General features: G+C 42.9%; 3 protein-coding genes across 3 annotated transcripts; 1 reads left to right on the top strand and 2 right to left on the bottom strand.

The window, feature by feature from the left end:
• Positions 1 to 100: 100 nt before the first annotated feature.
• On the bottom strand, positions 101 to 5,539 carry map1lc3cl (microtubule-associated protein 1 light chain 3 gamma, like). The gene is made up of 5 exons (XM_037261577.1): positions 5,418 to 5,539; positions 1,759 to 2,010; positions 1,006 to 1,061; positions 828 to 934; positions 101 to 757 (listed from the first exon to the last, which is right to left on the bottom strand). Exons 2-5 carry the CDS (start codon positions 1,817 to 1,819, stop codon positions 571 to 573), a joined length of 411 nt encoding a protein of 136 aa, XP_037117472.1. The 5' UTR covers positions 1,820 to 2,010; positions 5,418 to 5,539; the 3' UTR covers positions 101 to 570.
• Positions 3,652 to 13,186, top strand: si:ch211-168f7.5 (mucin-17). Its single transcript, XM_037261574.1, has 4 exons — positions 3,652 to 4,185; positions 9,235 to 9,454; positions 9,835 to 10,062; positions 10,142 to 13,186. The coding sequence occupies exons 1-4, from the start codon at positions 3,940 to 3,942 to the stop codon at positions 12,586 to 12,588; spliced, it is 3,141 nt and encodes a 1,046-aa protein (XP_037117469.1). The 5' UTR covers positions 3,652 to 3,939; the 3' UTR covers positions 12,589 to 13,186.
• Positions 13,187 to 13,235: 49 nt separating this feature from the next.
• ttc9c (tetratricopeptide repeat domain 9C) lies at positions 13,236 to 15,914 on the bottom strand. Its single transcript, XM_037261576.1, has 4 exons — positions 15,826 to 15,914; positions 14,601 to 14,925; positions 14,280 to 14,462; positions 13,236 to 13,782 (listed from the first exon to the last, which is right to left on the bottom strand). Exons 2-4 carry the CDS (start codon positions 14,920 to 14,922, stop codon positions 13,661 to 13,663), a joined length of 627 nt encoding a protein of 208 aa, XP_037117471.1. The 5' UTR covers positions 14,923 to 14,925; positions 15,826 to 15,914; the 3' UTR covers positions 13,236 to 13,660.
• Positions 15,915 to 23,393: the final 7,479 nt, after the last annotated feature.

The following is a 23,393-nucleotide window of genomic DNA, read 5'->3' as shown; positions in this document are numbered from 1 at the left end:
CTACTTGCAATTTATATTTGTTACTATGTGAACTCCATTCAGCCTTACATAAACACATCTAAAGCATGTCACTGTTTTCATTGGAAAATATCACACCAACTCAATGTAATAAATGGACGTTTATTTCTTTTTGATTACCGAAATACGTCACAGTGTCTTAATCGTCCTTGCGATGAAAACTCGGAGATAAGAATTCACATTGTTGAGGAAGGAAGAAGTGATGCAAGAGAGGAGGAATAAGTGCAAGGAGAATTAGCAGCATGACTTTGAGCCTGTTTGTGCACCGTGGAGGCTCCGAGCAGTGCCACCAGTAGCACTTGGCCTTGCCTGCACTGCACTTCTCTGGCAAGATGTCAATGTGCCCCAACTATGGACATTTATCTAAGTTTCTGTATGTGTAAAAACTTTGCTCACAGTACTCAAGAGGGAATTTTCTTTCTTGACTATTGCCTGATTGAACAGATCAATCTCCCCCATGACATAAACTGTGCGAAACTTAAGCCGCGTCAAGCCGCTCTCGTCCGGGCATATTTCAAATGTCCACAAAATGGGCCTCGTGTCGGTCCCGGCTCAGCATGGCGGCCCCACCGGTCGGGGCGCTCCGAACATTTCCTGTGAGGCGTAGGTGATGTAAAGAAAACCGTCTGGGTCGCTATGGTGGGAGTAGACCTCCCCCATGCTGGAGGACATGCAGGACATGCTTTTCTCGGCCACCAACAGGAAGAGAGCCTGGGTGGATTCCAGGTCAATCTTATTTCTGGCAGGACAGAGAGAATGAAACGCGTTAACGTGGAAGTTAACTCAAACTTGAGCTGAGATCATTTTACCTGAGCAGGCAGAGGAACTGACCCAAGGTGAGCTCGAAGGGAACCAAAAACTTAGTCTTGTCCAGAAGGGGGAGAGTCTTTTCACGGATGTAACGTTCCACAATTACCTTCAACACAAAACAGTTATCAGCTGGAAGCCAAGTTTTGATACAAAAGGCACGCAAGAGAAGCAACTCACGGGCAGCTTGTTGGGGAATTTGGAGCGAATGCTGCACACCTCATCTTTTCTTGTTTCTAGGAAGAAAATAACTTTTTACCTCTTAAATTGGTTTGTCTTTTGAACGTTGCCTCACGTTGGAGGAAAAATAAATGAAGGCGACTAACTCGAGTTTAGAGACAGACCCCTTTAGCTCTGTTGGACTATTCCAGGAGAAGGTCCTGTCTGACTGGAGGTTGTGAATTGAATTAAAAATAACTAGAATTGAAACAAAAAATGCCATTTGTTTTGTCTCTCAATTATTTTCACACATAAACTTTTGGAGTTTATAAATTAAGACAGGTTGACAGTCCTTTGGGAATTCTAGTTTACACAAGACTTACAAATCTTTTTTCTTTTTTTGCACTCCACACCCATGACACCTTTAAAAAAAAAAAAAGAAACCTAATAAAACGAAGCATTTTCCCCCAAATAAAAACGTGTTTTAAAAAACAATTTAAAGTGAGTTGAACCGCAACTACAAAATTCAAAATAAAATAAAACAAATAAAATCCTTATAAAACAGGAACGAGGTCCCAATTGCAAAAAAAATAAATAATTCTCAACTGTCTAATCCAGGGGTTTTCAATCCTGGTCCACATGGTATGGTATTCTGCATGTTTTATATGTCACTGGACCCCGATTGAAGATCCCTAGCTGTAATCAGTCTTATGAATATAAACGTAAGAACAATACAAATCATTCCATGATTGCATCCATTTTTCCATCACTCACCCAAGCACTTCCTCTGCTTGAAGGGCATCATCATCTCCATGGATTTCTCAAAGGGCGCCATCTTGGTTGCTTGCTTGGGGTGGTTTGCCCGGACCTGCGGTGCTGGAGATGTTGCAGCGGTTGGTGGACCGTGGCTGACGTTAACGTCCCCTCGGGTGGAAGTTTGCAAACCCCGACGAGAGATGGGTGCCAGGGGGGCTTTATAGGCGAGCGGGCGGGGAGGAGTCTGCCTGCCCCAGCTTGCTCCCGAACCTCCCAGAAAAAAGAAAAACAAATTGTGGTCCTCGGTGGTGGCTTCACACGTACTGGTTACCTGACTTAGCAGTCTCACATTCTTGTGGGCTGTCAGGAAGGGGACAGGAAAAGGAATGCAAATGAGGTCCTACAACTCATGACAAACCTCTCGGTAACATCTTTATCATTTGATTGTCCCAGCTTGAGAATGTGACCTCACCGACTGGATGCGACTGCTTTACATAACATGGGAAGTACAAGGTGAACATTAAAATCATTGTTAGCAAAGTAGTAGTGCCAGTAAATCTCCCTGATAACTGAGCCCCCCCGCATCTACAACCTCACAACTGCGTACGTGCTCATCACCTTGCTGATGGGTGGTGGTCAAGAGGCAGTAATTTAACAATCGCTTGTTATATGAAAATAGGCAAATGGCACTATTTTATTCTAATAACATTTGTATAATTTTACATGACTCCAACTTGCTACTCCTGATAACTTCAACATAGAAGACTTTTGTTAAGATGAAATTGAATATAAGCCAGATATAACTTATATTAGAGGGAGCTATTTGTAATGTAGTCATTTCTTCAACTGTGGATGACAAACCTATCGCTTCTATTAAAGCGCAGCAGAGGTCAAAAGTCAAATTTCCATCATTTCACGGAGAGGTTCGCCATCTGCTGGTCAATGGATGCTACTTGTCAACGACATAAATACGTCAAGGATGAGCTGTTTGTGGACCAGAAAGAAATGGATAACTTGCTTTATCATTCAAAAAAATGAATGGATGTTGATGCTGAAAGCTGTAATATTTATTTATTTATTTATTTAGTGGTAGTGTTTCACAGTATGGGTTAAAACAAGGGTTAAGGATTCAAACCAGGATTAGTGTTTTAGAGTAAAGTTCCAAACTAGGGTTAGGGCCTAATTTGATTCATACTGCTGTTGTATTTTTGATTGATGTGATGGATGCACAGTGCTGTATGTTTTACTGCCACCTGTAAATCTAATGACACCTCAAGGAGAATAAGGATATCCAGAACTTTAAAGCATATTTTTGTCAGACTTGGGGTGAGAGGGGTTATGCGCTTTGGACACTGGCATTCATAGCTATTTGGCCAAATAGCTGTCTTCAAGTGAGGATATACGGTTTGGGACATGAATGAATGAATGGATGAATGAATGAATTAACTTCACAGGAAAGCCGGAAGCGAGATTCAAAACCCAAAGGTCAGAACTTTGACGCAGATGTATAGCCAATAGTCCACCGTGTTCCCTAACATATAAGATATTATTATGCAATGTATTTGGTTGTGTTTTTTCTCAATATAGAAGAAATCGGATTTCAGGTCTTGGTTTGTGTGTGAACATGTTCACAATGGAAGTCCATGTCACTTCAAATCGAGTCCACTCGAAACGTCAGCGAGAGACACAAAGGACCCTGGGAACATAAAACAGACCCCTGTGATGAGGTCACCTGTTGAGTCACACTATCTCTATGGGAACTCTGCAGGAATGCGAGTTTTTTGATGGACTAGTCTCTGCGCTCCAAGTTGGATGCCTCGTTTTTCCTTCCGCCCATGCGTCTATTCAAAAAAACCTGCCAGCCAATAGCAACACGGCTAAGGCATGTTGGCCCCGCCCCTTTCGCCGCTGCTTCCCACGTTGTGCGTGTGTTGCATTGTCTCATTTGGAACTACTGCAGCCTGCTTGGCACCATGACGACACCCGCTCGTTATCCGCGCAATTAAGTGACAACTCGTGGATCTGGTCACGGGCGATCTACTCGCTGAAATGCCCCACTATTGGCTTAAATGTGGGTTTATACTGCGTTGAATGACCCGGCTGCTATGTTGCAATCCCGGATGCGTTATCCGATAGGAGGACCGTCACCCTAGGATTCGTCGCCTATTGCTCGCCAACTGGCCAGCGGCTTGAGCGAGGATGGCGGCCGGCCGCCGCGGCTGCGTCAACTCGCTATGGTCGGGCACCGAGCGCGTTCGCATCGGAGAGCGCCTCAAAGCGACGCTGGCCGGGGTCCTGGAGCTGGAGCTGCTCCGATGCAAACACCTCGACATGGTGGACGCCGCTCTGGGGGATCGAGTCAACGCGACCGAGCCGGATCCGGTGGGTGGGAGCGAAGCGCACGACGATACCGGGCAGAACGCTGCGACACCCCGCGGGCAACAGGTCAGTCAATCCGCAATCCAACAACCATGTCAAGGTTGTTTTAGATCTCCAAGTATGCATGCCGCATCTCAGTGGCATGAAGCGGTACCCCCTCCCCTCCCCTCCCCTCCAAGTTGATTGACAAGAGCATTAAATGTCATCGAAGTGTGGCTGTGGCGATCAACACTGGGCTGGTGCAGCTTTTATTTCCAGTGAGAACGTTTGGAGCCGATGCTCCATTAGCTGTAAAGGTCACGTTGGCATGGTAGACATTTCATAAGGTACACCAACACTATAGTATATAATGATTTCAGTCAATATTATACGTCTTACTTTGTAGTAATTGTACAAATATCACCAAAGTATAGTTATTAACACATGCCAACATGCAACTGCTCAATGTCATTTCCCCCACAGATTTAATTTACATTTAAATGTGTAGTTAGTTTGTTATGTCGATTCATTGTGTATGTGTGTGTGTGATTTTTTTTCTTGTTAATATTTCACTTCCCTCACAGGATTAAAAATATCTTTCAAGTGGCAGGACTGGGAAAAAAAAAAATCAGAGTGATGAGCATTTTTATCGGTGCACAGGCAAGTTTTGAATCTGGTTGGTGTACCTTATGTTGTGGCCAGTATACAGATCATATTATGATAAACCCGTTGGAGAATGTGGGTTGGCATATAATCAATCCAGATGGACACAATGTCCCTGCCTGGAGCTGTGCCCTACAGTAATAGTGATATTGTACATTATTTGTGACCGTGAACTACATTTTCCTTCGGTCAAATTATCCTCAATGTTGTGTTACAGCACACTTATAAACATGGCTGGTCTCTAAATTTCTCAACTGGACGGAAAGGTTATCTCTCAGAAGTTGAGCTGCACAACCCACAATGCACTTCAGTGTCATCAAGTTTTCATTTGCTTTTGTTTCAGTAAAAATAGTGCAATAACTCGTCTGAGCCAAAGAAGGGGTGGAGAACTGTGGACCACATGTACCCTGGGGAAAAAATCCAGACAACCTAATTAGAACAGAACATGCTCATAAAACCTGGAGAAGGCAGAAAGTACGAATGACTTGTATTAAAGCGGGGACAGAAATGAGAGGCATCTGAGCAAGGGCATGACGGTGGAAGTGCTGCCTTCCACACCGCCTACCCACTACCATCTCCGCTGTTGTCCCCCCCCCACAACCATTTGGTGCTGCAATGCCCCGTCGAGAGGACGAGGCAGCATTTCTCATTCTCACCTCAGAAGGTAGCTGTCGCAGCGGGCCGGCAGTTTGACGCCTTACCCTCTGCGCTCGCCCACCTAAACAGCAATGAGGTCCAACATGTAGACGCGTGTAGATGGAACAACATTGAATTTAATGATCTCTTTACACATAGGTTCTTGCTCAAACACATTCGACTGCATGACTCAGTGCTTTGCAATTATATAACGACTTGTTTTTTTCCCCCATGCTCACTGGCAACTTCATTAGAGTCTGTTTCCAATATAAGAGTTTTATCAACAATTTTGCTTGACCAAAGAAAATAAGGCTCAGCTTTGTGATATTCTAGTGTGTCATACAGAGGCAAGATTCTGAAAAAAAATTGTTTGTAGTTTAGGTTTGAAATATATCTTTTGAGACACCAGTACCTCTAAGTTTGTGACTATGTAACAAACGGTCTTTTAAATATTACGAACATTTTAGTGGTTCCACACCACAGTTATCCATTGTCCAATTTGGGAATGATTTTTTATTACAAAAAACAAAATCAATGTCCTCTCCACTTTTTTTTCATTTATTTTTTTTTAAATCAAGGACAAGCAATGAATTAGCCCTAATTACAAGAAACAATTTCAGATTTATGATACACAAATGGTTTGGACATTGGTCTAAAAACAGCATTCAGATTAATATTATGTTTGTAAAATATGAAGTCCACTCGTTTTTCTTCAGCTCAGTGAGCTGCGATTTTGCCACTTGCGGTCACTTGAAAATGACATCACAGTGCCTCAGGGCTAAGCTTGTGAACGTTACTTGAACAAACTCAGCAAACAGGTGAGTGGCCGATACCTCAGTCCTGAGGCACTGTGATGTCATTTTCAGTCGACAGCAAATGGCAAAATGAGTGGATTTTGATTTGAAATTCAATTCAACGTTTTCTCCTTACTTGTGCTAAAAAGTGAGCAAATTCACATCTTGCAAGCAGGCAGAGGCAAAGAAACGTTCCATTTGAATTGAATCTTTCTCATTCATGCAAAATAAATGTCTATAATAGGCTCCTTGAACCAAATGAAACATGTTCACAAATTTTGGGTTAAGTAAATACTTTATTGGAGAATATAGCATTTTGCTAAACATTAAAAGTTGTCATGTTGGCATGATTTATCTTTCAGATCAAGTCCCAGTCAGCTCAAGCGGCATGTCAGAGAAAGATGGATGCTCTACTGTGTGCGTGTGTGTGTGTGTTTGTGAGTCTAGAAAATGAGGTTAGTGTTAGGAAGCATCACCTTACACGGAGCCATTAGACTGGCTTGTGGAGTGAGTGAGGCTTTGTCTCTGCTTGTTGCCTCAGGAGCTGAAACACACACACACACACAAAAAGGATCCCACTTGAGTGAAGGTTTTGCAGAGGCACAGCGTAGGCGTATGTTTAAAATTAATAATGCACGAACAATAAATAGCGCTCAACAAAACACGTTCTACATTGTTTGGCTGCATGTCGTCTACTGATGTATGTGTCCTACCTCATTGTTCCAGAGGCGCTCTGGTGCTCACATGAGTGAATATCAGATTACATTGCTCACAACTGCCCCCCCCCCCTCCTCCTACACCCACATTTAACTCTCCTATGATTTGATCAGGCACTGGCTGGGCCGTGTGCAACATCATATGCCATAATGTGCACTGCGGATGGACGGCAGACGCAGATTCATGCATGTAAACGATGCGTCACACGTTTGGACTCTTGAAATAGAATGAGAGTGAAAAGTGCAGGTTGAGTTTGTTGCTCACTGCTGGTGTGTGGGAGGAGAAGCGAGAACTTAGAGTTGGAGCAGTGCTGAGTCGGGGGTAGCAGGCTGAGAGGATATTATGGGAGTGAGGGGGATTATTTGTCAAGGGGAGTTAAAGGAGAGTGAGCATGGTGGGAACGGGTGGTGGTCCGGTCCTTCTACCTTGCCCCAGCAACCACTTGCCCCCCCAACCATCCCTTCCTTTAACCAGGCAATGAGTCACTTCAGTTTTTTTCCACCACATTCCTCATCTGCAAGGTGACAGGTGGAGATGGACAGAAGCTCTTCCTCATATGCCTTTCTTTTTATCCTCTTCACGACCCCCCCCCCCCCTTCCTTCTGCTGCTCTGTCTTTGTTACGTCATCTGTCTTCTCCCATTATCTCCTCAAGCCCCCTGCCACCCACCCTTCCCGTTTCCTGTCATCGCAGCAGTGAGTCACTACCTGTATTGTTTTCTTGATCAGGAGAGCTCACAGGCTTTCTCTTGCCTCATGCAGAGACTGGCCGCACGGCTTGGAGGTGGGTTGGGGGATTTGGAGAATAATTGAACAGAGGTGGCTGAGTGGGTGGGGTAGGGATGGTTGTTGGGGGTTACTCCATGCCTTTGCTAATCTAGCAAATGGAAGCACTTTGCTGACTTGAGTGATTGTCAGTCCTGTTGTATGGGGATGGGGCCTCGTTTACAAAATGTGCATTCCAGGAGGAGTGATGTCATTGGGGGGGCTGAAAATGATGTCATACACTCCCGTCCAACACCTCTGGAGGTTGCACTGTTGTTGTTCCTTGTTTTTTGTTGTATGATGAAGACATTTAGGTTTCAGATCCAGAAAGGAGTATCAGACAAAAAGTTTAGAAGTCGTGCTCTTATTTCATGCTATTTACCTCCAGATGTGTTCAACAATGCACCAAGCACCTTCTCATCAGTTCATATAATGTTGTTCCAAAACTTTTGTGGGTCATCTATCGCTCTACTTCCTTGGAAAATCCAATCTAGTCAAGATCATCTGTGAGAAATGTCATCACGCATCAAGACAATGACCAAAACACACTGCCAACACATCAAAAGACTTCATCAGGCGGAAAAGTAGAAGGCTGAGGAAAAACACTGGACATTAGCTCAATAGAGCATGCATTATAACTCCTGAAGAGGAGACTGAAGGGAGAAAAGAAGAACTCAGAGACTGTAGTAAAGGTCTGCATTGAATGCTTTAACAGTCTGGTGTAGTGAATGGCTTGATGCAGTTATTGCAAGTAAAGCGTTATGCCATCAAAAATGAAATATTGCATTTTTACTTCATTTAAACAAGTCAGGCCAGAGCACCAAGCCACCCACATTTCAAGTGAGCAAAATGTTAGAACAGACATTATTAACACATCTAGATATAAATAGCATGAAATAAAAGCTGGAATTTGTCTGATACTACCGTATTTTCCGCACTATAAGGCGCACCTAAATACCTCCAATTTTCTCAAAAGCCAACAGTGCACCTTATAATCCGGTGCGCCTTATATATGGACCAATATGGATTCGTGGATGAGGACTAATTTATTAAAGTAAGCTTTACGTGTTTATTTTATGTGTTGTGTGATATTAACGTTTGAGCAACGTTGAGTTAGTGATATATTATTGTTTTCACTATTTCGAGTGTTACTATATTGTGATTGCATTAACGTTTGAGCAACATTGAGTTATTCTATGCACCTTATAATCCGGTGCGCCTTATATATGGACAAAGTTTTAAAATGGGCCATTCATTGAAGGTGCGCCTTATAATCCAGTGCGCCTTATAGTGCTGAAAATACGGTACTCTTCTGATCTGAAAGCCAAAAGTATTAAGTATACAACAAAATTAAGAAATTGAAGGGGACTGGTCATCTTTCTTTAATTATGTCTAACTTTTCACGTTCACCTCTTGTTGGAGTGAGGCAGGCCAATCCTACTTTCCAAGCCTAAATAAGAAATGGTAGGAGTCTTACAACCTAGAAAAATGACTGTTCGTCTGTGACGACTTTTGATAGAGATCCCTCAGTCCGCACCTGTCTTGCGCTGTTTTTATTTCAGGCGCCCTCCCCCTCAGACACAATGGGCCTGTCAAGTCAGAGTAACCCAGACAACTCCTGTCGTAACTCTGGCGACGGGACGGTACATTCTTCAGTGGGCGGGGGGAATAACTCCCGCTGGTCCACTCTGTCCTGGGACGCCCCCTCTGACCTGCTGTCACCACCCACACCCGACCCCTGCGGTGCCGTCCACCTGGACAGTGATTCCAGACCGAGCTCAGGTAAAAAGACGTACCAATAGAAGTGTGTGAACGTCTTGTGCAAGACGTCTTTGTAAAGATTAACCCGCCTTTTTTCTACTTTGTTTACTTGCACTTTGTGTGACTTAGCCCTGACTCACTCGACGTTTTAGCCTTTCCTGGCAAACACATTGTACTCGCTGCCATCCAAGTCATACATTCCTCTCACAATTTGCATTTATTCACAACTCTTTTGAGTGCTTCAGAATCTCTAAGTTTAAAGATAGTCTCACACTTGTTTGAATTCTGTGGTGTCCAGTTTGTTGAATCGTAACTAGACGCATTCCCACGTTGTCATTTCTGACCTATCCATCACCGACATGCACATACGTACATGTCCTGATGTTTTTTTTTTCTTCAAGGTTTCTATTCAGTGAGTGGGAGCTCACTGTCAGACTCATGCTACTCAGTGTCCAGTGATGTTGCCCAGGGAGGACTGATACAGGCAAACAGACCCACAAAGTTTTGGGAACAGATCCCTGGTTCAGTGGGCAACACTGACATCTTATGGTCAGATTGTGCAGTGCAACCATCAGGACCGCATGATAGACGCAAGGATTCAGAGCCAACTCAGGAGCAGTCAGTGTCAGGTGAGATGAAGATTATTGTGGAAAATGAAATGTATTTGACAGTTACTGCAATAAAATGTCCTTCTGTCCTGTTTTGCAGCCGTCTCAAGTGAGCCTGAAGTGTGTGGTCTCAGCTTTCTGTCAGACCTCTGCCCAGGCCTCGACAACTCATCGACCTGTTCTCTTCTAAAGTTTGGCCGTGTCTCTCCATCTCCCATCTACTCCCATGCACAACGACCACAGTTGGACCCGTGCTACTGCGAAGACCTCATATCCCGTCGGACAAAAGAGGTGTACCCGTATCCCAGCCCGCTGCACGCTGTTGCCCTCCAGAGTCCCCTTTTTACCTCTCAGACACAAGCGCGGTCTCCTTCTCCAAATTCGGAAGGAAACCAAGCAGACGAGCCAACAGAATCCATCGGTGGTGTAAGTCCGCCTCTCCGACGACAGAATGCCTCGAACCCAGTGTCTTTGACGCAGCTGGAGCAGTACATCTCTCGGCTAGCTCATCAATACCACCGTCGGATGAACCTCTCCATCCCTGATCTTGCACACTGTCCGCTCACACACAGAGGCCTTAGCACGCCTGGTAAAAGTCACGGTTCCACTCAGTCCCTGTCTGCCTTTGAAAGCCGCAGTACACCTTCCACGCTGACGGGGGGCAGTGCAACACCGTGCAAATCGCTACTGGGTAATTCAGCCAGAGTGAGTCTTAGCGCCACTGGGAAAAAAGCCACGAGGAACTCTATCAATCTGGGTAGCCTTCCCTCTGCGACCACAGAGGATTTGAGCATCAACTTGCATCTCAACCTAAACTTGAACCTTACTCCTGGTTTAAACTCTAACAGGGGGATTGTTGAAAAACCCCAAAATGTCAATCTGGGGGTTGACTCCGCGGGTTCGGCTGCTTCAGTGCCGTCACAACCCTCTTCAACGCCTGGCCCGGCGCTTCGAGCACGGCCCCGAATTTCCACCTGTCCTACTTCCCTCAACCACCGCAGCTCCCTGGAGCTCACTTCGGGTCCTGCAGCCACTTCTGCATTTGGATCAGCAGCCTTCTCTCGCTCATTGGACTGGAGTGCAGGACAGCCACCTGAAGCCGGAACCTCAGTGTTTGGATCAGCGGCGGGGTCCCAGCGCAGCAGCTTGATACAGGAGTCCAGCTCCAGTCTCAAACTGATCGAGGACTCTCCCATGGTGGGGGAAATCTCTCGCATCTCTGGCTTGTCCAGGGCCGTCGTGGTCGGGCTGATGGAGCAAGGTGTGGAACTGGATATCGACTGCTTCCAGGCAGAAGCAGCCAGTGAGTTGAAAAAACATAAAGGTCTCCCGACAGCCCATAAACAACAAGCACATGATGTCATAAGACGGACCGACCTGACCCCTCAAAGACCAATCCAGCTGTCTCTCAGCATCACCCATTCGCCGCAGTCCCAGTCCAGTGTTACTCCTCCCCTCTCACACTCCAGCAGCCCAGTCCACCCTTATCTGTCCAGCCATGCTACTTCTCCAGTCTATTCTTCACAGTGCCAGTACCAACAGATCCCTTCCCAGTCAGACCTGCCCTCCTCCACGGCCTCCTCTCCTCCTTCCTCCCGCCCCACGCAAAGAGCCCACTCTCCTCCACATCCTCTCCAACCCTCCCCGATGGGAGCTACCCCGCTCTCAGTGTTCCGGAGGGACACCCCTTTTCAGTGTTCGCTGCCCCGTGCCACCACCGGCACATCTCCTGTGGACTTTGGTGGCATCCCTCCTAGGAGTGGGTCCCTCCGACACAGCGGGGGCTGGAATAGGGTGGAGGGCGACGGGCTCTACAGAGGCAAGCATGCGTCTCACAAGCTGATCAGGGCAGCGACTGTTAGCAACTATGCCAAGAGGGAGGACTCTGGCTCTGCTTGGCGTGAGGATGAGAAGACACAATCACGCAGCAAGACCTCCAACAAACTGAGCAGAGCCTTTGAGCGGCGCCTCTGGGGAAAGGACACTCAGAGCGAGAGGGAGGAGATGGATAGGGCGGAGTACGGCTACGGATGGACAAGGAATGCAGATGGTAAACAGAGAGCGTCCAGCGCTCATGACAAGTGGTCAAAGGTAGAAAGCTCACCTATTTTCTCTAAGACGAGAGGAAAGGAGGGTGGAGAGAAGCGAAGCTCCAGTGTGAGGAGCTCCCGGAGGGCTCTGTTCAGGAGCGAGTCTCAGGGCTTGCTGGTGCCTTGCAACCAGGATGAGCCCACAAGACAGTCAAACTGGGTTTCCTCATTCGATGTGGGGCAAAGTGCCATGTGTGCAGGCAGGGACAAAGGTGCCAGACTGCTGAACGCAGCGGAGAACAAGCACCTCTCATCCACAGCTAGCCTCTTTAACCTCTCCTGCTCTCAGAGCTTCGAGAGCAGCTGTCACTCATTCAGTCCTCTTTCTTCTCCCTCTTTTTCTCCTTCCCCACCGCCCAGACATCCCCTCCAACGTTCTCGATCCCTGAGGGACTTGGGCAGGCGTGTTTTTGGCTCTATGAGATCCTTAAGCCTCAAACAGAAACCATCTAAGTGATTTTTCACCTGCTTGGTGTGTTAATATTGCAACATTTCAAAAAAAGTATTGCTTTTGGACAGGAGATATGGAAGCCATGTTCTTTCAGCAACCCACACATTAGCTGCTGAGTTCATCTCAGGCACCTTGATCTATAAAATGTATTACTTGCAAAGGGTCTTGCAGCGTGAACACACTGCATCGTCTACAGATTAATATCACAGTAGTCTATCAGCGTCTGACGATGTAAAGACCCATATAAACATCTTGTGTTTTTCTGTGAAGTCTTGTAGAGAACTTATCTGGGTAAAAGTAGCTAGTTATAGTAAATAAGACAGTGACCATACACATATCAGCGACTTGAATGATGTAGTAACTAAAGAATGAATATATTCATATACACGCTTCTGCATGCTGCTCTGTGACAAGTTCTTGTGAAAATGATATTCTTTTTTTTTTTACTATTGGCAATCCTGCCTCTGAAGTACAATCATACTGGCCAAATGTTGACCAAAACCAAACTTGTTTATTTTGAATGTGCTCAGGATTTTGAAAGAATTGTTGCTTGTGACTAAGTGCAACTTTCAATGAATAAAATAAACGTCAAGTTAAACATAAACAGTGTGTCATGTGTCATACAAACCCATACACCAGCCAGGTTCAAATTGGGTTGATAAGTCCAATAGAATTTATGAAACAGAACAATCTGGATGAAAATGCACAGTTGACATTCGCCTTCAGAGTCAGATCTGTGAACTCCGTGTTTGATCTTTTGGGTTCAAGAAGCATTCTCCTTGTTGCTAGGGAACACCATATCTTGTCTCAATTCTTCGTATGAAACATTATTTTTTTGTTTAAAATCAACTTACAAGTCAAACATTTGGACACTTTTTCCTCTGAGAATGTCTCGGACTGGTAGTGTCCAATTACTGCTGTACCTCAAAAATAAGACATCATTGGTTCAGGCTTTCATTTCAGAACATTCTTGAGTTGGTCTGCCATCCACTCAGCTCAAACAAAGTCTCTGGTTTCGGCTGAGGCATCATGAGGAGACAGTGTAATAAACTACCTCGCTTGATGCATCCGTGTGGTTCTATTTTCCAGGGCAACTCTTTGTGCTGGAGGTAAACATGCCTCGGTACATGGCTTTCTCCCGGACTAACTCATGGCTCAGCTTCTCTTCGACCCTCTGCAGGTACTTCCTAACGTTGACATCTGATAGAAAAAGATCCAACAAAGGAAATCAACAATTCATACGTTGAAGACCTTTACAAATGAAGAAAGACATTTCTCGTCATTTTACTGTTATCAATTTAACAGTGACATCTGTACTGTTTGGAATGCCCTCAAGCTGATAAACCGCAGAAGACGTAGGCCGCATCCACACTCAGAGTGGCCCCTCAATTGATTTACGAATATTACCTATGCTTTCACTACTCTGGTGTGTCCAGGGTTGGACTTGGGCACCACCGTTCTCCCTTTCTAGTTCAATATTGGACCTTTTTATACATGCATTTGAACATGAAATATATTAGGACACGATGTACATTGGTGCAGTTAAAAAAACACACACACACACATATAAGCATATATTTTGCCCATATTAAGAATGTCATTTCTGTGCTACATCCAGTTAAGAAGTGTGTGGTCTTTTTTTTTTTAGCCCCTTTCATTATTTAAGTTGCACATCCCTGCATTAGAAATTAATTTACCGTTAGGCTGCAGCATGCAGGCCTGCGTCAAGTACTGCTTGGCTTTCTGTGCATCTCCAAGCTCTAGTGTGGCCACGCCGGCCCTGTACAGTGCTTTGGCATCAGCTGGCCGCTGCTCCAACACCTTCATGCTGTACTCATGGACACGAGCATAGTCCACACTCTCTTTCTGCAGCAAACAGGCTGAAAAAGAAAGATAGTCTATGTCCAGACACTATCACATATCTCGTTGCGCTCACAACATTTTATCACACTGCACTAGGAGTGTGTTGTTAACAATATCGCCAGTTACACTTGCAGCCTTGTCATTTTTGAATATACCAGCTAAATTGTTGAAGCAGTCCACTTGGGTGTTTCTCAAGAATGTTTCTTGTTCAGATGTGAGCGATGGCCTCTCAGGTCCAAATCCTTTTAAAGTCAACGGCATTTCAGAGTCGAGGCTTCGAAGGATCAAAAGGGCACGGTGATAACGGCCAACAGCGGCACGAATGTTTTTTTCCCGATAGAAAGCGTTCCCTTCCGTCTTCATTTGCCCCGCTTCTTCCAACAAAGACCAGACTGGCGTTAAAGCAGCTGAAGGAGCTCCTGCCATCGCAGGCCTCTCCTCTCCTCCGTTAGCCTGCATTTTTGGAGTGGAGCTCATATGCTGAAATGAAAGAGCATGGGCGGTGTCATTTTAGGGAGGAAAAACACAATTTCTATAATATTAGTGTCAACAAAACAAGCGTGATGAGTGATTCAAGCCTAATGTTGACAATGAACACAGATACATATTAAATGTAAGAATAAATATGATTTGATGATTTTCCATTTTGCAATTTATTAAGCAGGGCCTTCTGTCTTCGTTTTAAATACGCACTATCTCGATATTATTATCATCGAGAGACTTTAGTACTCATGAGTTGTGCATGATCAGCATAGGTACACCCTCTTTCAAAAGTAAGCTTACAACTATATTAAGTTCAACGTTTAATTTCGTGTGTTCACATTGACAAATGCCATTTGCAATCAATGTCTCGCATTTGTGCGTGCATTCTAGAGTGTAGTATGCCTTCCAAAGAGTCTAAAAGGAAACTCAAGGGTTTCAATTAAATCTGTCATTTATGTAGAGCACTGTATGGCCAGCACAAGGCCTCGTCAAATGTGTGTTTAAAAATTTGGCTCCATCAAATTGTTGCTTGAGAGTCAAATAGCTCTCGGTCTTATTACAGGACAATGCTGTTGTACTACAACACCGCAAACAAGCAACCACAATAATAAATATTGTTAAACGGCACGGTCGACAAAACTGAACATTACCCTATGCTTAAACGATTATTTGACGACCTGTTGAACATCATTATAGCTCCATAAAGGAGCCCGGGGTAAATCATAAGTAAAATACACAGTTAGCACAAACGCTGCTTGTGTATATGACGTTACAGCTAAGCTAACCATGCTCGTCCGCGGACATATTTCCGAACATAAACACACAAATACTCTCAAGATGTTTGTACGTGTAAGAGCTTTAAATGGTCGTGTTTCAAGTCGGCACGAAAAGGCTCACCTTAAATGAAAAGCGAGCTGACAGCTACTTTGAGAAGCTATCAGAAACATGTATGCATTCTTCTTTGTTTTGTCATCACTCGCTCACCTTAGGTTTGATAGGCGTTAGTGCCACCTAAAGGCTACAGGTGGATTTACCCATTTTCTTACTGCCAATTAAAGGCCATTGTGGAATTGCCTGTTTGTTTAAAAATCATACAAAATGTAAAATATACAGCCACAATCACTCGGTTCTTCAAAAAAAAAGCACACACCAGTGTGCAAAAAAGACGGCTAAGAGTAGCAGTACTGATTTTACTATTTTCCTTTAAGTAAAAGTGAAATGAAAAGTAGACTAAGCAAAAATTATTATTATTTTTTTTATAATACCCCCTTCACAGCAGTAAGAGCAATTGTGAAGTGTTAAGTATGCACTGAAATGTCGAGTTCAATATCGTTTTATTAAAAAATCGACAACAAAACGTTTTGTGGCAACTTTTGTTTGACTATAAATGTAATACACAAAAATACAGTTATTACCAAATAAATCACCAAGTAAAAATTATTCGATCATTTTTTGACAATACCCAGATCACAGCAGTAAGAGCAAGTGTGAAGGGTTAAATATAGGTCCATTCACTGACATATCGAGTTCAATATTGTTTTATTCAAAAATTGAAAACAAAATGTTTTGTGGCAACTTTTGTTTATGACTGTGAATGTAATACACAAAAATACATTTATCACCAAATTGTTCTTCCAACAATCCTTCATTTTCTCTCTATGGTGCTGAAAAAGACCATGTAAATGGTGGCACATGATCTTTCACTTGTATTGCACTTTTCCACCTTTTAAGGCCTTCAAAACGCTTCACCCTGACTTGACCCTGACCATGACACAGCATCAGGAGCAACTAGGGGTTCAGTATCTTGCTCAAGGACACTTCGACATGGCCTCAATGACCAGGGATCAAACTCCTCTGGGCTGTAAGACAACCACTCTTCCACTGAGCCAGTAATCAATTAAGAGTGACTGCTAAAATAAAACTATACACAAAATGTGATCGTTTGGTTTTTGCAGTTTTGCCATACTTCCACTGGGTGTCACAGCGACCCAGCAAATTTTCCATCATTTCAGTACTGACACGTAACCTTTTATGAAATATAATTATAATAATAATTATTATTATGATAAATACAATCTTTACCATAATAATTAAATAAACTCAAGGGGAAAAACAATACATAAAAGTCATGGGCCAGTCATGCATTACAAAGCAAACCAGCATTTACCTTTATCTGTTCAAATTGAGAATATGGGTGAGAATGTTTGATAAGCAGTCAACCCCTACTTCTATGAATTTGCCATTTTGCTGTGCAATACTGAGTGTGGCCATTGTCTTTTTAGGCGAAAAACAAAACAGTCATGCCTGTTATGTTTAAAGAAAATTAAAAGTACTTTTGGCTTGATCTCCCTTGTCCTGTCCTATTCCGTTCAATTCGGCAAAAGTGAAATTCAACACAGCATCTCTCTGCACACTGAAGATAAGACAAGTAGCCTACACACTTCACGTCGCCACAGACAAACTAATCGAATGGATCACTCTCTCACAAGAGGTCCTACAATCTGGGGTATGATGAAAAGAAAATGGTGATGGAGTCAGGTTGTGGCTTCACACACCATGAAAACGTCAGTGATGCAGCAAGTGAGTGCTTTTATCTGGTCTTCAAAGCTTACACCAGGTGTTTCTACATGCTCCACATGAGCCATCTTCTGTCCTTCATATGTTTGCACTGTCAACTTATCAACATAGCTATTTATTTTGTTCCTTTTGAAGGTAAGTATAAATTGTTAATAGTCAGATATGCTTCATCATTGAAGCAACATTTTCTGGAGTCGTTTACACTCAGTAAAAAGTTATTCACTGATTTGGTGAGTTGTTCACTGATTTGGTGTGGAACACGCATGCTCTTGCACACACAAATACAGCAGATCCCCAATGGCACCTCCAGCAGTTTCTGTCTTTTGTTGAGTTCTTTCAAGTGCTTTCTAAGGGACGTCTCTCGTAAATGTGGTTGGCCAGACATGACCCGTCGAAACAGAAAGACACAAAATGAAAGGCACAAAATGCTGTGGCTTTGAGGTCACAGTCTAAACCTGGCTTGCTTGCTTGTTTATTTATTTATTTGAAATTCTATTTGAAAATCTCAAACACAGTTAGCAGCCAAAAAGGAAAGCATGTCTCAAGAGAAACAGACATTGATTTCTTCAATGGGTTGAAACACAAAATACTTTTTTTTTATTCTGCTGCGCTTTCTTTTTCAGTTCTCCTCAGCTCTCCAAGCTGTCATCAGGGGGAAAACTACTCACTCTGGACTCTAGCATTTTGTACACTTCATGGCATTTTAACAATTGCTGTACTGTACATAACATCCTCTGCTTCCCAACTGTTTGTTGAAAAATTCCTTTTAAAGTGTTTGGGGTTTTTGAAGGGCAGATAAAGTTTACAAGTCATCTAAAAACGGCCCCATCTATGCTAATTCCACCAGCTGACCTGTACAGTGTGTACATTTTTGGGGGCCTGAGGCATTAGCGTCTACATTAGGGGAGTGCTAGGACACCATCCTCCTGCCCACCTGAGTCTCCTTGAAAGATACAAAATGTAATTGATAAAAATAAAATGAAATACATTAGAACTCGGGATCTCGACCGCCTTGATACTTGACATATTCGGATTTCAACGCAAAATGTCAGGAAATCTTTGCCTCTGATCTCGAACAAAGCTTTGTTCTTGTTTAGCTGGTTTTAAAGTGCAGTCATGTGTGGTTACGCTTCCGGAAAGCTGACCACAAGATTACGGGGCTTCACGCTGAAGAGTTGAGTTCACGCAATTACAAGCATGTATAAAGAGATCAACTGTATGTTATATTCAAGAAACGTCAAATTGCTTTGGTCGAATTCCTGAGTTCTACTTTATAACAAAAAGGTGCCTCAGAACGTATGTATCCGTTTTAGAGAAGCAGGGTGAATTCTGTACAGTTACTGCTGTGTACATTTGATTCTTAATGTCTGGCTTCTCAAACCATGATGTAGTTTTTTGTTTGGGCAGACAGATCATCTCCAATAGACTGTCGTTAAAAGCGTGACATGCAAAATACGCATATTGAACATGGTTGGGCACTGAATTCCATCGCCCATAGTCGTGTTTAAACAGTTACCGTTAAAGGCAATGTCGCTTCTTATAAGGGGCCAGCTTTGACCAATTGGACCGATTTAAATTTCTCATTCCTTCAATGGCAACTTGTCCCATCAAATATGGTCACCGTGTTTGTGAATGTGTGTGTGTGTGTGCACAGTGTGTCTGTATCGGTGTATTAGCAAATTCAACTGGTCAACTAATTGAATCTGTAAAACTATAATGGCTACTCACTGTTAGCTGAGGCTTTGACAATTGGGGGTGTTTGTCCTGATTTATTTTCTTTATGGCTCCTGGAAAGTGAAGTAGCTTCCACCCAGTCGAAGAAATAATTAGGCTGTTCCGCACATTGACTAGAGAACAAACTCCACAAATGTGCTGACCTTTGTGATTGTAGTTAGAGTAAATATGAGCAAGAAGAGCAGTGTTAAAGCTTCCTATAGATAGTCATCACAGTTTTTTTCTTGTTCTCAAAAACAGGAATTTAGCAATGTTAACCTTTTCCCCAAATTCAGTATTGGCCAACAGATGCTAATCAAGGTTCTTGTGAAACATATTTAATCATTCAAAAGCTTCAATATGCTTTGTGGCTCCATATTGATTCATTTAAAAACAGGTCGGCTACGCAGGGGAGCAGACTTCCAGATGGGACGATTAAAGAGGATTAACATTGTGCTCAGAATAAGCAGTCATGTCCACTTCCGCTCTCCTCCTCCTCCAGTCCCCATCGATGTTTGTGCAAAGAGGTTGTAAGGGGTTAGCGAAGGATGTGTATTTGTTTCACTTACTATTTTTTAGCCTCAACTCTCGTCGTAGTTGACTGAAATGTCATCATGTGATTTTTTGGGATAAATGATGCAGTCAACCAGTTCTGTTGAGGGTTGAGAGCAGTGGAGAGGTGGCTGGGATTGGCAGTGGGTACTTGAGCTTGTACAACGGACTTGTGCTTCCAAATTAGTTTACCTTCTGAACCCACACGAGTTGTCTTGACATGAAAGCCTACTTTTGTTCAGGGAGAATAATGTAAACTCCACTCAAGAAAGGCAGAACTCCGATCCTCAACACTGTGAGGCAGACGTTCTAACTACTGATTCACTATAAATATTATGCATGACAAAAATAATAATAATAATAAATAATAATAATAACAAATAATAATAATATTGTGCGGTTAGGCGCTTTAATATGGAAAATCAGCTATGAGTTGTCCTGCCATAATTCTTGCGTTTGCTTTTGTGATATGTCCTGGAACATTTCTGACATCTCATAGAAATGCAGAGGACAGATTTCACCACACCCAGATGTGTGTGTGACGATCATTGGGACTTTAACTTTAACTTACCGTTTTTTTCCGTGTATAATACGCAAAATTTAACTAATTTATTGTCCTAAAATCTGGGGTGCGCATTATACATGGGTACAATTTTTTTTTAATTTTTTTTTTTTAATTTAATTTTTTTTTTTTTTTTTTTTTTTAAGAAAATCATGGTACTGGTACGAGTATTGATTTATGTATTGTTCTCTTCTTGTCATGTTGTGAAAGAATGTGGGTTGAATAAATACCGAAAGAACAATAGTGTGTTTGTACTGTGCTCTGGTCATTTCGTCAAAGAAGGGATAATAGTCCTCTTCTCTTCTTGACTGACAATGAATGTGATAGCTTAATACAATCAGCAAATAACAAAATGCGTATTACAGGTAATATTTTATTTCACAACACTTTGCCTTGTTCCTTTCGTCTCTGCTGTTCACTTCAAACACGCTCCATACGAACGCAATGCTCTCGTATCAGACGCTTGCTCGATCACCTGCTCGTTTGCTGTCACAATGTACCCTACACAAATCCGAAACATTTGTTGCGGCTCCGAGTCACGACGAGGGGCAAGTTTTGGTTTCCAAGGGTGTTTTTATTCCTCTTCAACGTCTCTCCCATACAGAGCCGCCTTTTTCACATGTCCGCACGTCACTTTCCTCTCTTTTCATCTGATCGCGGTGGTGCCTTTACGGGCAGTCGGAGAAATCAACGCCAACAAAAAAAATACATCCAGCCTAGTTAAGACCATACCAAAGACTATAAAAATGGGACCCATTGCCTCCCTGCGTGTGTGACGATCATTGGGACTTTAAAAAAAAAAAAAAAAAAAAAAATTAAAAAAAAAAAAAAAAAAAAAAAAAAAAAATTGGGTGCGTATTATACATGGGTACAGGCTTTTTTCCAGCATCAACATGCCATTGTTAGGGTGCGTATTATACATGGGGGCGTATTATACACGGAAAAAAACGGTAACTTTAAATACAGTGCACACATACTGTGGTTTAAAGATCAGTTTTATTTTCTCTTTGAAAGGCTGAAAAAATAGAACAGCAAAAAGAAACAAGAACACGTAAGATCATGATAAATAAATGTGTGTAGAATAATAGATCATCTTTTTCTTAATTAACATATTTTGTGTTCCAAAGAAACAGACATGACAGGATGGTTAATGTTGTTTATAATCTTCTACAAGGGTTGTCCAATTACAATCCAATTGGTATGCTGTTCATCCTAATGAACTGAATTTACCATTTGAATCATGGCTTGATTTGTTATTGTGTTGTTGACATAGAGAGAGACGGGCTCTGTTCAGAATTATTCACTCTTTTGCTACTCACTAAATCCTTTTTCTATAGCTGCACAATGCATCATGGGATTTACTGCATTGCGGGATACACTGAGAACAATACACAAGGGATAGCTTCATCACTGCACATTTAAATAGCACTGCAAAAATGGCAAAATCACTATAATGGGCTCTAAATAGTGGCTAGGCAGTGAACAAAGCCAAAGACTTTGTGTTGGAAGGCACCATGTCACAGCTGAATGTATTGAAGCATCCATTCGGATAGTGATGATGAACATACGAGACGTTCTTCCATCGACCTCTGAATTTCTGTGCGCTGAATCCACAGGGAGACATGAGATGTTTCCTGCTGGAGTCGTATTACATTCTTCCTTGCTGTGTGTGGCCCAACACAGATCACAGTAGCTACGTGGCTTAGTTTACAGCTCCATTTACTGCAATGTCATTGCCAAATGATTGCATTGGGCTATTGTTGTATTTCAGTGACATTCCTGTAGAAAACGCACAATTGGTATGAGACATGTGACCTCAATGCTCATTTCACGTAAGTGCAGGTAGCGTTAATTCAATGTGTAATCAAAGCGTACTAGAGTCAGTTGGGTATTTCGATATCAATTATGGCAGAGATGTCTGGAACATAACCCCAACAATGGAGGAGCGCTTACTGTATTTTACGTAAACACATTTAAGCAGACAAAGCAAAAATATAGAGAAAATATAGAGACACTGATTTCCAACATGCTGCTACCTCAGAGGACCGATACCTTGAACCATTCAATTTGTTCTCACTGACAGATAAACCATTCAATTTGCTCTCACTGACTGATGGACCTCAAAAAAAAAAAAAGATTGTTTTTTCCACATTAAATATCCATGCAACTCCTTTGGCTTGGAATGCTTCAGCCTGAGGTTTAACACTCACATAAACAGAAAAGAGTATGTGATCAAATATTATGGTTCACTGGATATGTCCATTTCATGTGCAGCGGTTTGTGAATGGGCCCATCCCAAATTTCCTGAGGGCTTATTGACCATGCCTCCTTCTGTGCTCTTGTTTGACATGTATCCTCTCCGTAATAGACCAAAATGTGTTGGCTGTCTGCTCTGCTCCAATGAAAGTGAAACAGCGGCACAAATGCCCGGCTGGCTGCAGCACCATCTTCCAGCAACAATGAATGTTTGAGGTGTTTCTATTCCTGGCCCATCTGGGGACGCCGCTTCCTCCCTCTCTTCACGTTATCCGGACCCTCCTCTCTTATCATGTCTTTCCCTCTGCTCATCCGTATACCTGCCATGATTCGTGGTTTCAAATATTATTTGCCCTCAACTGAAGAGAACTTGCAAATCATAAAAGCAAGCTTGAATAGAAGTTTGGAAATACCCATCTTCCAAATCGCTCTTAGGGCTGATGACTACTTGGTGCACTACGAAGCAATTATAAGTTACCTCTTCAGTAATATTTTAGAAATAATAAGATACTCTGCTCATTGGTTTGTCCTGATGCTACAATACACAATTTCATGCATGGCAGAGCTGGAATGCAACCTGGAGATATGGTGATGGCTACGCTGAGCCAATGAATACAAAGTACACTGGGTTCAAAGAATAACAAACCCATTCTGTTTTTTGAATCTACCGTGACAACCTTCAGTGTACTTTGCACATCGATTTCAAGACAACTTATGTCTCAGACGAAGCAGTTTTTGCCAATCATGGAAAAAAATGTTTTCCTTTTAGTGGATAGTGACAGCACGTTACAAATATCATTTTGCG

This window comes from Syngnathus acus, chromosome 10 (assembly GCF_901709675.1).
Source record: "Syngnathus acus chromosome 10, fSynAcu1.2, whole genome shotgun sequence".
Classification (NCBI taxonomy): domain Eukaryota; kingdom Metazoa; phylum Chordata; class Actinopteri; order Syngnathiformes; family Syngnathidae; genus Syngnathus; species Syngnathus acus.
Note: the sequence above shows the minus strand (reverse complement) of the source record. Positions and strands in the feature narration are given on the sequence as shown.